Source organism: Antennarius striatus, chromosome 7 (genome assembly GCF_040054535.1).
Source record: "Antennarius striatus isolate MH-2024 chromosome 7, ASM4005453v1, whole genome shotgun sequence".
Classification (NCBI taxonomy): Eukaryota; Metazoa; Chordata; class Actinopteri; order Lophiiformes; family Antennariidae; genus Antennarius; species Antennarius striatus.
The window spans coordinates 10,548,974-10,563,850 of NC_090782.1; the positions used below are offsets into that span (position 1 = coordinate 10,548,974).

Genomic DNA, 14,877 nt, shown 5'->3' on the forward strand with positions numbered 1-14,877 from the left:
AGAAACATTTACATTTTTGGCATTCTGTCATTCATCCAATGAATTACCAACAAGACACATCTGCTAATCAATTTACCAGTAAATGTAATGAATATTTATGTAGATAAGTATTCAAGTAGCCACAAATAATGTAATACTTCCATTTTTAATTTCATATCCTACTTCCCAGAATAAATCCAGTCTAGAAAATGCAGGAACAAAACCTTTAAATCACATCCCTCGGATAGCATGACTTCCAATGATACAACAGACTAGTTAAACATCCTCCATATTGTGTAGCGCAACTAACAAAAAAACCCAAACCTGAGCTTTTCAAATGTCCATGAACCAGTTTAATACTGGCACATTTAACTTTCAATATCGATTGTATTACAAATTGTCTCCAATAGCACTTGTGACAACTGAATGTAATGAGGACCAACATTGTCACAATACAAGAACAATTTTTATTCATCATTCGAACGAAAGGAAAAACCGAACATTTTAATCAAGCACAAACATGTAAAACATTTTAACCAAGAACAGATCATAATAAAGGTTCAAAGCCTTCTAATATTCCTCTCCATCTTCCTCTTCCTCCGCAACACTCTCAGCCCCAACCTCCTCATAATCTTTCTCCAGAGCTGCCAAGTCCTCTCTGGCCTCAGAAAACTCTCCCTCCTCCATCCCCTCACCAACATACCAGTGAACAAATGCACGCTTGGCATACATCAGATCAAACTTGTGATCCAGGCGAGCCCAAGCCTCCGCAATAGCAGTGGTGTTGCTCAGCATGCACACAGCCCTCTCAACCTTGGCAAGGTCTCCTCCAGGAACTACAGTGGGTGGCTGGTAATTGATTCCAACCTTGAAACCAGTGGGGCACCAGTCCACAAACTGGATGCTGCGCCTGGTCTTGATGGTGGCAATAGCCGCATTTACATCTTTTGGTACTACGTTCCCACGATACAGAAGGCAGCAAGCCATGTATTTGCCGTGGCGAGGGTCACACTTTACCATCTGATTGGCTGGTTCGAAGCAGGCATTAGTGATCTCTGCCACAGTTAACTGCTCATGGTAAGCCTTCTCAGCAGAGATCACAGGGGCATAGGTTACCAAAGGGAAGTGGATGCGCGGATATGGCACCAAGTTGGTCTGAAATTCTGTCAGGTCGACATTGAGGGCACCATCAAAACGAAGGGAAGCAGTGATGGAGGACACAATCTGACTGATCAACCTATTTAGATTGGTGTAACTGGGACACTCAATATCAAGGTTTCTGCGACAGATATCATAGATGGCCTCATTATCAACCATGAATGCACAGTCAGAGTGCTCCAGAGTGGTGTGGGTAGTTAGGATGGAGTTGTAGGGCTCCACCACAGCAGTAGACACCTGAGGAGCAGGGTAGACCGAGAACTCCAGCTTAGACTTCTTTCCGTAATCAACAGATAGACGCTCCATGAGAAGAGATGTGAACCCAGAACCGGTGCCCCCTCCAAAGCTATGGAAGATCAGAAAACCCTGAAGTCCTGTGCACTGGTCAGCCTAAGGAAAAAGGGAGAGGCAATGATCACCAATGCACCATGGTTACATCTAATTAACATTCTGGAGTCAAACTACAGTACTCATTTGAAGGAAATGTGTTCACCAGCTTGCGGAGCTTATCCAGTACAACATCAATGTGCTCTTTCCCAATGGTGTAGTGTCCACGGGCATAGTTATTGGCCGCGTCTTCCTTGCCAGTGATCAGCTGTTCAGGGTGGAACAACTGTCGATAGGTTCCCGTCCGTACCTCATCTGAAAAGAAATTACCATCAATACAAGGGCTTGACTGAACAGAAAAATAAAACACAAGAAGTAGCTATCATTTTCTCATACATTTTGGCAATTTATGAATTTACCAATGACAGTGGGCTCCAGGTCAACAAAAACAGCTCTGGGGACATGCTTTCCAGCTCCAGTCTCACTGAAGAAGGTGTTGAATGAGTCATCTCCTCCTCCAATGGTTTTGTCACTGGGCATCTGTCCATCCGGCTGAATCCCATGTTCCAGGCAGTACAGTTCCCAGCAGGCATTACCAATCTGAACACCGGCCTGACCGACGTGCACAGAAATACACTCACGCTGGAAAAGGAAAAAAAGACATCAATTGTATGTAATTATTCGCATATCTAAAACATTCGGCTAGCCTAAAATTAATTTGTTGAGCGTGAGTCATGACAAGGTTAGGAAAAATACAATTGTGTAGAAACAAGATGACCAAAGTCACCCGACCACTTGCTGTATCGACATTTTAGTTGTTTTTTCCATTAGTCTGTCTAGTTGTGTAGTATATGTCCTGTAGTGTCAATTGTTCTCTTTGTGTTAATTTATCCTGTGTTTGCATTTATATCTACTGTGCGGTCTGTGGAACGCGCAAATTCCAGAAGTGTGTGTGAATGCTTATGAGCGAGCAGTGGATATACGCAATTTTCTCTGGGATTATGAAAGAAAGAAAAGGAAGGAAGGATGATAAAGTGAAGTAAGTAATAAAGTATCTGTCTGTAAAACCGGCAGCTGTGTGAAATTATTTGACACGAATATGGGACCTTTAAAAATAGACGTTCAAATAAACGTTCTTTCAAGAAAGAGAAAACCAGTGGCAAGTCACTCCTCAATGAAGTAGCTTGCCACCTGTTCCTGCTGGGAACAAATCAAACACAGCTGCTGAGAAAACTTTTAAATAAAGTCTTACACAATGTAGACAAGAAAAGCCTTGGCATTAAAAAATGCACATAGTTTTTGATGAGTAAGCTTTGTTTAAAGTTTTCGCAAATTCATCACTTGAATTTAAACTGTTGAAGCTGATTACCTAGATGGTAATTATTACCTTTACCAACTTTAGAAATACAAATTATTTTAATCAAAACAATTGAGAAAATATATATTCATGACTTTACTCACCATGACAGAGGAATGAAGAATACGCTGAATGTTTAAAAAGTAAGGAACTAACTAGTTTGCTCACAGCAAGGCCACTATGTCACCTGCTTGCAAGTTGCAACACAAATGTCTAAGCTTACTGGGCGGTGGATTTTATACTCTCTTCCAGGTGGAAGGCTGCTGCTACAGCTGATTGGTTACTGTGAAGTCACAAGGGGCATTCTTATTGGTTAAATTAAAAATCTGACAGGCCATTGACAGGGCTTGTACGTACGGGTAGTGATTTTCCCTTTGACACATGGCTCGAAACCATGCCCCAAATTCGGGAGTTTTTTGTTTGTTTTTAACCACTGCTCCAGAGCAACCTCCAGGGTTGACAGGGATGCTGAAGAGGTGAGAGCCTCCAGAAATATCACTGCTGGTTCCATTGTGGAGGTGCAGCGGTATCTGTCAGCACCTCCACATTAAAGGTCTTCAGATCCTTTGGCTTATTGGGAAGAACAAAGAAACTCCTCTTCGAATTTGTACCAGGACGCTGGCAACACGAGTGTCCTCTGAGCCCTGCAAGAGGGTATTTTTTCCCAGTGGCGCTAATCCTCTTATGTACATCACACACAGAAACACGTATGTATTTATTCATATTACTTGTACTTGCATGGACATGTTGTCTACATCTCTTATCGCTTTATCAAACCCTGTAAGAATCAATAATCATAAATCAACTTCCTATTATGTATGGATACAATAGAGCAAGAAAGGAAAAACACATGAAATTATGTTATATTCAGCTTTTTCGGGTCATCGACTGTTGTGTGGTTGGTGTACAGCCACACTGCCAAAGACGACAACCACATTCTCAATGAAAGAAGCTTGGAGTAACAAACCAAATTTCAACAGATTTATCCAAAAAGGTTCAAAGCCTCCTTCTTTGGACCTCACCACCTACAGGATTCTGTTTGTGTTGCTGATGTTCAGAAAGTGAACAATTCTTAATAGCAGAGCTAACTAAACGTGTACTATTTCCACATCCTGCTACCTTAACACAACAACAAACTGGGTAGAGTTTTCTGACTCTATCCAGTAGAAAAACATTGTCTCAAACAGCTAAATATGTATAGCTAAACTATATGTCAGAATGAGCATTATGGCAAGAAAAGGTGAAAAAAACCTCCATCAGTTTTCCCGTCAACTGACTGCTGGACCCCCTGAACAACATAGTCTTTCATGTCTGTCACTCGCCATTTCTTTGTTTAGAAAACTACAAGTTGCCTTCTGAACTGCTTTGAGTTTACTGAGAGACAAGCTGTAGAAAACCTGGCAGAGGGGCTAGTAAGAGTGGCAAAAGACTGAGAAGTGGGAGACGAACTGGTGTGTTGTGTGAGTGACAATGCTGCAAACATCACCAAAGCCATAAAAATTCTGAAGTGGACCCAACACCCATGTTTAACACATACAGTGGGGAAAAAAGAGTATTTAGTCAGCCATCAATTGTGCACGTTCTCCCACTTAAAAAGATGAGAGAGGCTGGTAATTGTCATCATAAGTCATCATAATGATTTTTAAAGAATTTATTTGCAAATTATGGTGGAAAATAAGTATTTGATCACCTACAAACAAGCAAGATGTCTGGCTCTCACAGAGCTGTAACTTCTTCTTTAAGAGGCTCCTTTGTCTTCCACTCATCACGTGTTTTAATGGCACCTGTTTGAACTCAATAGCAGTATACAATACACCTGTCCACAACCTCAAACAGTCACACTTCAACTCCACAATGTCCAAAACCAAAGAGCTGTCGAAGGATGCCAGAAACAAAATTGTAGACCTGCACCAGGCTGATCTGCAATAGGCAAGCAACTTGGTGTGAATAAATCAACTGTGGGAGCAATTATTAGAAAATGGAAGACATACAGGACCATTGATAATCTCTCGATCTGGGGCTCCACGCAAGATCTCACCCTGTGGGGTCAAAATCACCACAAGAACTGTGAGCAAAAATCCCAGACCCACACAGGGGGACCTAGTGAATGACCTGCAGAGAGCTGGGACCAAAGTTAAAAAAGGCTACTAACAGTAACACACTACGCTGCCAGGGACTCAAATCCTGCAGTGCCAGACGTGTCCCCTTGCTTAAGGCAGTACACGTCCAGGCCTGTCTGAAGTTTTCTAGGGAGCACTTGGATGATCCAGACTGGGAGAATGCCCTATGGTCAGATGAAACCAAAATAGAACTTTTTGGTAGAAACACAACTTCTCATGCTTGGAGGAGAAAGAATACTGAATTGTATCCAAGTAACACCATACCTACTGTGAAGCATGAGGGTGGAAACATCATGCTTTGGAGCTGTTTTCCTGAAAGGGACCAGGACGACCGATCCGTGTGAAGGAAATGGGGCCATATATCATGAGATTTTGAGTGAAATCCTCCTACCATCAGCAAGGGCAATGAAGATGAAACGTGGCTGGGTCTTTCAGCATGACAATGATCCCAAGCACACTGCCCGGGCAACAAAGGATTGGCTTCGTAAGAAACATTTCAAGGTCCTGGAGTGGCCTGGCCGGTCTCACCCCATAGAAAATCTTTGGAGGGAGTTGAAAGCCTGTGTTGCCCAACGGCAGCCCCAAAACATCACTGCTCTAGAGGAGATCTGCATGGAAGAATGGGCAAAATGCTAGCAACAGTGTGTGAAAACCTTGTGAAGACTTACAGAAAACGTTTGATCTCTGTCATTGCCAACAAAAGGTATATAGGAAAGTATTGAGATGAACTTTTGTTATTGACTAAATACTTATTTTCCACCATAATTTGCAAATGAATTCTTTAAAAATCAGACAATGGTATTTTTCTGGATTTTTTTTCTCATTCTGTCTCTCATAGTTGAGATATACCTATGATGACAGTTACAGGCCTCTCTCAACTTTTTAGTTGGGAGAACGTGCACAATTGTACACTAAACCTCATGATGGCCTGAAATTGGTCAAAACCCAATGGACAGGTGAAGGAAATGAATTCTTGGGGGGGGGGGGCATCTTTTCCACCCTGGATTGGCTGCAACATTTTGTTCAGCCATAGGCTGCAAACTTATGCTACGGAATACAACACTGTCCTCCAGACTCTAGAGGACAGTAGAGTCTAAGAAACCACATTATTGGATCCTAGATCCTAGAGGAGATGCTGCAAGTAGAAATCCTACAGCTGATGCTGAAGTGGAGGTCAGGTGCTATCATCCAACGAGCAGAAGACCCACTGAGCTGGTGGCAGGCCACCGTTTCAGCCCCCTTCATTACCTTCATGCCTGGTGAAGGTGATGAAGGGGAGACCGTGTGTTGTGGCAACATCTGTTCCTTCTGAGAGAATCTTCTCAAAACCAGGACAGACACTCACCAAGAGAAGAAATCGGATCAGTCCATCCAAGCTGAGGCATCTAAAAATTTTTTAATGCTAATACTCGCTGAGGACATTAATACTGTTTTTTGTATATTTGTGCAATAAAAATGTTTGATGGAAATATTAAACAAAAACCAAAAAAAATTTTGGAACAGAATAAATATGCAAAATTAGACAATTATTAGGCTTCTCATAAAAAACACACAACCATTAATGTTTGGTACAATAAAGACCCTGTTCAGTATTTTCCCTCCGTTTCAGTTTTTTTCTGATCCACAGGGCGGCTTTCATCTCTCTGCGCATGCGCAGTGACGTCACAGTTAGCGGCGGACGCCATTTTGCAGTGGTTCTGCGGCTCAGCATTGGTCGTTCGTCGCTCGGCGTCAATAAAATAAAATTGAATTAAACAATAGCTCTATCTGGAATTGCATTGTACGGACACAGGAATGACTGACCCGTCAGTAGCCATGGAAGCTCTGGAGGGTGCAGAGGTCCGCAAACTGTCGGAGCTCAGAGTTATCGATCTCAAGGCCGAGCTGAAGAAGCGAAACCTGGACACCACGGGCGTGAAGAGCCTTCTGTCGGAGCGTTTGAAAAAGGTCTGTAAACTTTTTAGTTGTTTAAAATGTAGTCGTTGTGCTCCGTTACTAAGAGCACCACGTATAAACCGTTACTTCCTATTTCGGTGAGGATCTTGCAGACAAACGGCGCAGGGAGCTCCAGCGTTAGCAGGGAGGCCCGTAGCGTGCCTGTCTGCCCCGCTAGCTAACTTCTACAGGAACCAGCCTTACCGTTAGCGTTTTAGTAGAAGGCTTTCATTGTGATGATTATTTTAATTTAAATCTGATGTGTGTTTTTTGTTTACTAAGATGCTATTTTAAGGGTTTTTTTGTTTTGTTTTTGTTTTCTTTCTTCTCATGTCCACAAACAGGCAATCGAAGAGGAGGGTGGAAATCCAGACGAGATCATTCTCTGTCCGGAGTCAACCCCGAAGAAGTCCGCAGCCAAACGGGTCGCTAAAGGTACAGTCCGCAAAACAAACAGCTGCTGAGTGCTGGAAACCAGATCCGTCTGACACACCAGCTCCAACACCAGCTTCACAAGTGTGTGTTAAAGTCACGATGACCTGACATGGAGCAGAATGCCTACTGTCATTAACTCTGTTACACTAGTTATGTCAGTCTAAGGCTGATGTTTATGAAGGACGTGGTGGTCTGCATTGGTTCATTAACTGTTCAAGTTCATGTTAACTTTGGAGGTACTATACTCAGATTGGATCTAGCAATTTAAAATTTAAGAAAAACTACTATCAATTAAACCTTATAGTCAATAGTTAGGACAGGCCCAGAACTACCTGGTTGGAAGAAATGAAAGAAAATAGATCCACAATCAGAACGAAGTTGAGATTCCTGGTGGGGTTGAGATGCCATGTTGTCAGCAGAATAGAAGAATTAAAAAGAAGAGAAAAGATGATGTCTGTCTCTAATAATACTTTTTTTTTTGTTTTTTTTTGTAGAAACAAGGCAGGAAAATGATGAACCAGAGGACCCCATTGTTGAGGAGGATTCCCATGATGGCCATGTAAGTTTGCTGTTTGATTTTCCAAGATTGCTTTGGTGGAATGGAAAGGTATTTGAACATTCACAGGATCTATCTGCTTCGAGTCTATCTTTTAGAGTTATTAATCACATACTGTGTTTGATTATTTTTTAGGAGGAGCTTCACGATGATCATGAGAACATGCAAGAAATGGACATCCTTGACATGAATGTTCTGGATGAGACGGATAATGATAATGGATTAGCAGCCGATGATGATTTTCAAGCTGATGAAGATGCACTTATGAATGAAGAACATGATGAGGAGGCGTTGGGGCAAGAACTAGAAGCAAGTGGTCCAGAGGTGAGAATCCTGTCTTCTGTTTTTCATTGTACCCTATCGCTGAAGGGTTAATGCTGATGAGTTTGTACTATTTTGACAGATTGACGAATCAGAGATACTGGAAAAAGATGAATATGTGTCATGCACATCAATCAATATGGTATGTTTCTTAATAAGTTTTATAGGTGTATGTGTGTGTACGTGTTCAACAAGATCACATAAATGTAGGTCACAACTACTAATGTTATTTGAAATATTCTTTTCTGGTAGGATCAGGATCCAGATGCAGAAGATGTGAAAGAAGAAACAGGTACTGTAGGAAATGGTTGATGAAATCTGGTGGTATCTTTTGACAGTGTTGAGCTCGGAATGCAAACACTTTGTTTAGTTTCAGCCAGAGGGAGAGACTGGAAGCCCAAAGGGAATTGCTGCCTTTTTGCTCAAGTTTGATTAACCATTTTTTAAAAAATGTCACTCATGAATACTGAGCCACCAGTTTTGCTCTGTTAAGACACCAGCAGTTAACAAATTGATGCACACTGTCAGCAATTTAGTGTGAGGGTCAGGGAGGTGTCAGCTGTTGCAGGTGATTGCAGTGTTTCTAGGTTGCTTCACGAAAATCAAGACAACGAAGATCCACCAAGACTTGTCAACGTTTCCAACTTGTTAAAAGACAATGTCTCAGAAGTCAGCAGGATGTGAAATTAATGGACCTGAGCAGAAGTTGCCATCATCGTAAACGAACACTGGGAAAGTCGAAGGTTGGCACAAAACTAGATTGCACCCAGAAGCTGCTGCTGCACAGCCGATCTTGTGGTTCTCTCCAGCTCTGGATTCTTGTCTGCTTTGGTTCAGGTGAAAGGAGTGAAGTGGTTCAACGTGGGTAAAGAACCAAATTCTGAGTTGCGCTAGTGGTCTGGCTGCCCTTCAGCCTTTGGGTTCTTTTCCAGTCTCTCATTAGGGTCAGTAGTTCTAAGATCAGAGGCCAGTGGTCATGCCGTTCCTAATCCAGGCCTTGCCAGTTCCTCGTTAACTATTGCTGTGTTTCAGAAGTGATTAAACTCTGTGCCATTCTATTCCTGTTAAATCCGTAGAAAATGGCAAAGTAGCCGGGTCTTGTTTATCTGAGCCGCTTAACGAAGATCACCACCAGAGCCACGAGACGAGTCCTGAAGAAGAGCAAGCTGCCACTGCTGGAGGGGAAGAAAATGTGCCCAAGGCCACCTCTGGAGATGTGGAGGGTGACAGTGATGTTGTGGAGACTGACACCAAGGACATTGGGGACACACAGAATGTCCCAGAAGAGACATTTGACACTGAAAATGAAAGCTTGCAGGATGTTAGCGTAAGCAAACAGGGCACTGTGGGTGAAACTGTTGATTCAGAAATGGGGTCAAAGAAGGGTGAGGAGGATGAGAAGACTGAAGAGAAAGCTGCCGTGGATTCAGCCTCGACAGTGAAAGAGTCCTCTTCTGTAGAGGGCGATGATCAGAAAAAAAGGTTTGTTGCTTCTCTGTCTACTACAAACCAAAATGGCTATCTCTGTTGCATTGGCTCCTTTGTGCTAGCAAAATTTGGATTCTCATTTGGAGGTAAAACTTTTTCTGTGCATTTGCCAGTTTTCATTTGTCCTGATGCTCATTTTTGAGGCCTAATGTTACAGAACTGCTGTAAGGTACAGACCCACTGTTAAATCCCTCACTATGGTACGAGATGAGCTGTTCTCCATCAGTTATGAGATAAAACATAAACCGCGAGTGTGAGGAGAGATCCCTGGTTTGTTTGCTGCTCTGTGTTGACATTGGGTTTTTTTCTTTGTCTCTAGTTCTGAGGAAAAAGATGGCGAGACTGAGACAAAAGATGAAAAGAGTGAGTGATTGTTTTCCCACATTCTTACAAGGATTGGCCTCCATCAAAGTCAGCTTTATTGTCAAATGTACCATATGTGCACGACATGCAGCACAGATGAAATTGCCGTTCTCTCAGACCCATGGTAAACAGGCAGTACAACCGATAGTACAACACAGGCAGTACAACAGGTAGTACAACAGACAGTACAGCACAAAGTTATTCGTGATGGACAGAAGTCATTCAGTTCGTCCATTGAGGACTCCAGGCTGGATTCTCTGTAATCTGCCCTGGGCCTTGTTTTCTTTGCAATGTCATAATTATAAATACGATGCTTAATGATTTGTGTGGTTTGTTGCTATTCTGTCCACTGTTATGAGGATTTGGTTGAGTTTGTGGATTCTCTTGTGTAGCTCCTGGCAGCAGCCCTGCAGCCAGCAGCAGGAATCTGTGGGTCAGCGGTCTGTCTTCTACCACCAGAGCCACTGACCTGAAGACTCTGTTCAGCAAATATGGGAAGGTTGGTCCACGTCTGCCACGTCTTACCTTTGACCTTTATTACTAATATGATTAGCTGTAATGATTAGTCTTTAATCCAACGTTGAGAATTTATTTCTTCTCCCTGTCCACACTTCTTTTCCTCCATGTTTTCTTCTCCTGCAGGTTGTTGGAGCTAAGGTGGTGACCAATGCCAAGAGCCCTGGAGCTCGCTGCTATGGTTTTGTCACCATGTCTTCATCAGATGAGGCCACTAAGTGTATCAGCCACCTTCACAGGACTGAGCTGCACGGCAGGATGATCTCTGTGGAGAGGGTGAGCTTCAGGAAGATGTTATCTTACATTCACTTTAATAGTCATTCCCACATAAAGGGAATCTTTGCATTTGTACTCAGAATTCTTTTTGTTATTTAAAGAGGAATATCTGGTAAAAATAACCTGATGGAGACATTCGTCACCACACTGACATGCAGTACTAATGAGGATGGGTAGTATGCCTGTTGAAAAGCTTTTACGTGTTATTTTAAAAGGTGCAAACTCTCAGATAATTAACATAGATATAACACATCTTTTGGTTTTGTAGAGACACTCAACATGTGACTCCTACTAACAAAGTGCCAACAAACTAAATAACATTAAAAAAACATTAAGACAGGATAACAAGGCAAAAATGTGAGCTTTTGTTGTGTTATAACGGAAACTACAAGTCTGGAGAAGAATCGCTCAAAACAATGAGTAATCTGATACCTAAAGAGGTGTTGTTGTTTGGTTTCATTGCATGTTATGGGCAGTGTGACTCAATCTTTTCACTGCTTCATTTTTGAAGGCTAAAAATGAGCCTGCTGGCAAGAAGCCAGCCGACAAGAATGAGGCCAAGAAGTCCATCGGTGACCGGAGGCACTCCACTGACTCAAAGTAAGACTGCCTGCAAGCTGCTGCATATTTAAAGTTCAAAAAACAGCGGCAGCTCAGTGTTTTGGTCCACATGCTTTTCTTTAACATAGACACATAGTGTTCTAGCGTGACTTGTCCCAATGAAGACAACTGTCAGTGTCAGTCAGTTAAGCTGTACAAATGAGCAGAACATACTCCATCACTTATAGGGAGATGACTAAACATGTCGTTGAACTGGCTTTAAGATGTTGTTGGCTTTTTTGTTCATACTTGCGATACTTTCTTGTAGATCTGATGGAAAGGATGAGAAGTCTGAGGGTGAAGGAAAAGATGGCAAAGGTGAGAAATGTGGGCTCCTGTCCGGCTTCTGTCAACTGCTGATAAAATAGTCCAGTCGGCTCCTGACAAATCCGATTTTTATTTGATAGGGCGCAACGAGAGGACTGTGGTTATGGACAAGTCCAAAGGAGAGCCTGTCATCAGTGTAAAAACCAAAAGCAAGGAGCGAGTGAGTAAACGTTCACAAATACCAAAATTGTTGTTGGACTGCCTTCAAGTGGTTTATTTTATTTTTTTCTTGTCCATTTTCTGTCTTGTGGTCCTTTTCTACAGAGCTCAAAGAGTCGGGATCGTAAATCACCCAGTAAGGAGAAGAAAGATATCCTGTCCTTCGACCAGATCAAGGAGCAAAGAGAGAGAGAGAGGCAGAGACAGCGAGAGAGGGAGATGAGAGAGGTGGAGAGACGCAGATACACGTAAGTATCGTTCAAGAAGTCCAGAAATAACCTGAATGATGGATGTCTGGGTGTTAATGAGAGCTTTTTTCTTTATGGTGCTGTAAATAACCACTGTTTCTATAAACACATCCTCCTCCTTAAGTGTAGCCTGGATAAGCTGGGAGTAGTTTGTACAATATGAAATCATTTTCCACTGTTACCTGTATTCAGTTCCTGAATGTGTTCTGCTTCCAGTGATCGCGACAACCGTCCAGACCGCGAGCGTGAGCGAATCCGTCTGTTCCGGGAGAGAGAGGAGAGGAAACACTTGATGCGCAAAAGACACTGGTTGGAGGTAGAAGAGAAGTTTTTTTTGCTGCTAGGGATTCCTCTTTCTACTGCTTCATATTTTTTGGACTGACATTACTTCAGATTTGTTGTTAACCTGAAGTAATAGAAGAAGCTGTTTGTCTTTGTTTCTTCATGTCAAATTCATGTTAGACTAAATAATCTCATAAGTTCCCTCCTATTGAAACTCCTCGATGGTTGCATTCCCAGGCTGAGAAACAGCGCCTCGATGCTGATCGTATGGAGCGTCAGTTCTTGGAGCGGGAAAGGCTGCGCATAGAGTACGAGAGGAGACGCGAGCAGGAAAGGATCCTCAGGGAGCGGGAGGAGCTCCGGCGACAGCAGGAGCAGCTGCGTTACGATCAGGAACGCCGGCCCATAAAGAGGCCCTACGACATGGATGGCAGGTCAGTGGGGACAGACAGGGAAGTGATGCTGAGCAGGGCTGCTTGGGAGTTCATTTCAGCTGACATAGGTCAGACTTCTATGTTGTGGATCTAAGATTTCATGGTAGAAATCCTGGATTTTGTTGTCTGATCCTGTTGCAGGAAGGATGACTGGCCTGATAAGCGCATGAACATGGATGATCGTTATGGCCGCTCAGACTTCGGTCGACAGGATCGTTATCAGGACTTTGACCACAGGGACCGAGGCCGTTACCAAGACGATGTGATGATGGACAGGCGTGACAACTCCCGTGGTATCGGTGCAGACAGGGACGGTCAGGTGAGAGGCAGAACCATTACAGCTCGACTTATCGTAAAGCTTCCTGACAGTCTACTGTAAGTCAACAGGTACGGGCGTTCAACTCTCCTTTGTTTTGTTGCAGCATTTCTCAGACCGGTCGGAACGGCACAACAGAGATAACAGAGATTCATGGAGTGGAGGCTACGACAAACGCATCAACCCAAGGTGAACATCAGCTGTAGTTCCAACCATAGGAAAACACATTTGAGTCCAGCAACAAGTTAAAACCTCAAAACAATTTGTGTTTGTCTTCCAGGGAAGGAGGCAGAGACTGGGACTCCAACCGGAAGATGGATGGAGACAGAACATGGCAAAGTACGCAGGCTTGTGCTTTATTGTGTGATACCCATGATGCCAGTGTTCACTTGCTAGTTTTTGTCGTATGTTACGCTCATTTAAAAAGTGCACTCCTTTGGCTGTGAAAGTATTTAATACAAATACAGTGTCATGCTGCTGAGAGAGCTGCTGTTTAGAATCGTAAACATGTTGGTCTGTCCATCCCTGTTGCTGCAGGTAGAGACGGAGGCATCCCAGGTCAGAGCCACATGGCTCGTGGGGGAATGGCGGGGTGAGTATCAGCCAATGAGAAGTCTTTCAGCTCTCGCTTCCTGTCATTCTATTGCTGTCGAGCATCAGCTGTGGCTGTTGTTTGATCATTGTTTGTGTTGTTTACCACCAGCCGCGGGGGCTACATGAACACAGGAACCTCCCAGTCCCTCTCCGGAGCTCTGAACAGACAGAACCAGATGATGCAGGGCAGCGGGATGCAGGGCGGAGCGTTTGGTCGGCGGTACTGACCTCCGAAAAGAAAAGACAAAACAAAACTGGGACCGTTTCTGGAGCTCATACAAAGATTGTTACCGGCTGGGCTTGTACATGTTTTTAAATTAGGAATTCTGACGGACACGTATATTTTTCTGGTCGGGTCCCAATTTGTTTTGTTTGTGTGAAGTAGTCTCCTTTTTCTCCATGTGCATCATTCAGAACGAAATTCCCTTTTCACAGCTGCCAGCTCGCAAGAAAAGCTGTTTGTTGAACATTCAGATGTTTTCTACACACATGGGCTGCTGGACCTAACCTCACCAATGTTCTCCGTACGTTCACTTGTGTTCAGTTTATCAGTTACTTTGTGCTTCAGGCTCCTGTTTTTGACGTCTTTCATTTGATGATGAATGAGGTTGCGTTGTTGCAGAAAAAGTTTTTAAATTAAATGTCACATTCTGATTCAACACACTTGTAGAACTTTTTTTAATATTTCATTAATTGCTTTTTTTTGTAAATAGTGTTTGATTTGTGCGTTTGTGAGATAATTGTATAAAAGTTTGTATTACATGCATGTGGACGAACAGTTTGACAGATTGCTATAATCCTAAATTACTGTATGGTGCGTCAGTCTGAGTTTTGTGACTAAATGGTTTTTATTTTTATGTGTAAAGTTTCTTTTTCTTTTGACTGTTTGGATCATTTGTTCAGTGGCAGAGAATATCGGCTGTGTGACGGAGGACAGATGTAAATTACAGTGAAGTTAATAAAGTATCCAGCTTTTTGCAATTGTGTCAAAGAAATTTTCAAAAGTCAGTTTTAGATCTGGTCTGATTTATGTATTTTAACAGGGAAAGTTCTATTGAGAATAACTTCTTTCAGGCAATTTCTTCA

At 42.8% G+C, this 14,877-nt stretch overlaps 2 protein-coding genes across 2 annotated transcripts; one reads left to right on the forward strand and one right to left on the reverse strand.

The window, feature by feature from the left end:
• Window positions 1–190: 190 nt before the first annotated feature.
• LOC137598689 (tubulin alpha-1C chain-like) lies at window positions 191–3,019 on the reverse strand. Its single transcript, XM_068319112.1, has 4 exons — window positions 2,926–3,019; window positions 1,884–2,106; window positions 1,631–1,779; window positions 191–1,527 (listed from the first exon to the last, which is right to left on the reverse strand). Exons 1-4 carry the CDS (start codon window positions 2,926–2,928, stop codon window positions 550–552), a joined length of 1,353 nt encoding a protein of 450 aa, XP_068175213.1. The 5' UTR covers window positions 2,929–3,019; the 3' UTR covers window positions 191–549.
• Window positions 3,020–6,619: 3,600 nt separating this feature from the next.
• On the forward strand, window positions 6,620–14,646 carry safb (scaffold attachment factor B). Its single transcript, XM_068320170.1, has 21 exons — window positions 6,620–6,888; window positions 7,221–7,311; window positions 7,806–7,870; window positions 8,003–8,191; window positions 8,271–8,330; window positions 8,441–8,480; window positions 9,265–9,670; window positions 9,996–10,039; window positions 10,432–10,538; window positions 10,682–10,831; window positions 11,343–11,431; window positions 11,700–11,749; window positions 11,839–11,918; window positions 12,023–12,165; window positions 12,382–12,481; window positions 12,685–12,881; window positions 13,023–13,200; window positions 13,304–13,386; window positions 13,478–13,536; window positions 13,735–13,789; window positions 13,901–14,646. Exons 1-21 carry the CDS (start codon window positions 6,736–6,738, stop codon window positions 14,016–14,018), a joined length of 2,457 nt encoding a protein of 818 aa, XP_068176271.1. The 5' UTR covers window positions 6,620–6,735; the 3' UTR covers window positions 14,019–14,646.
• Window positions 14,647–14,877: the final 231 nt, after the last annotated feature.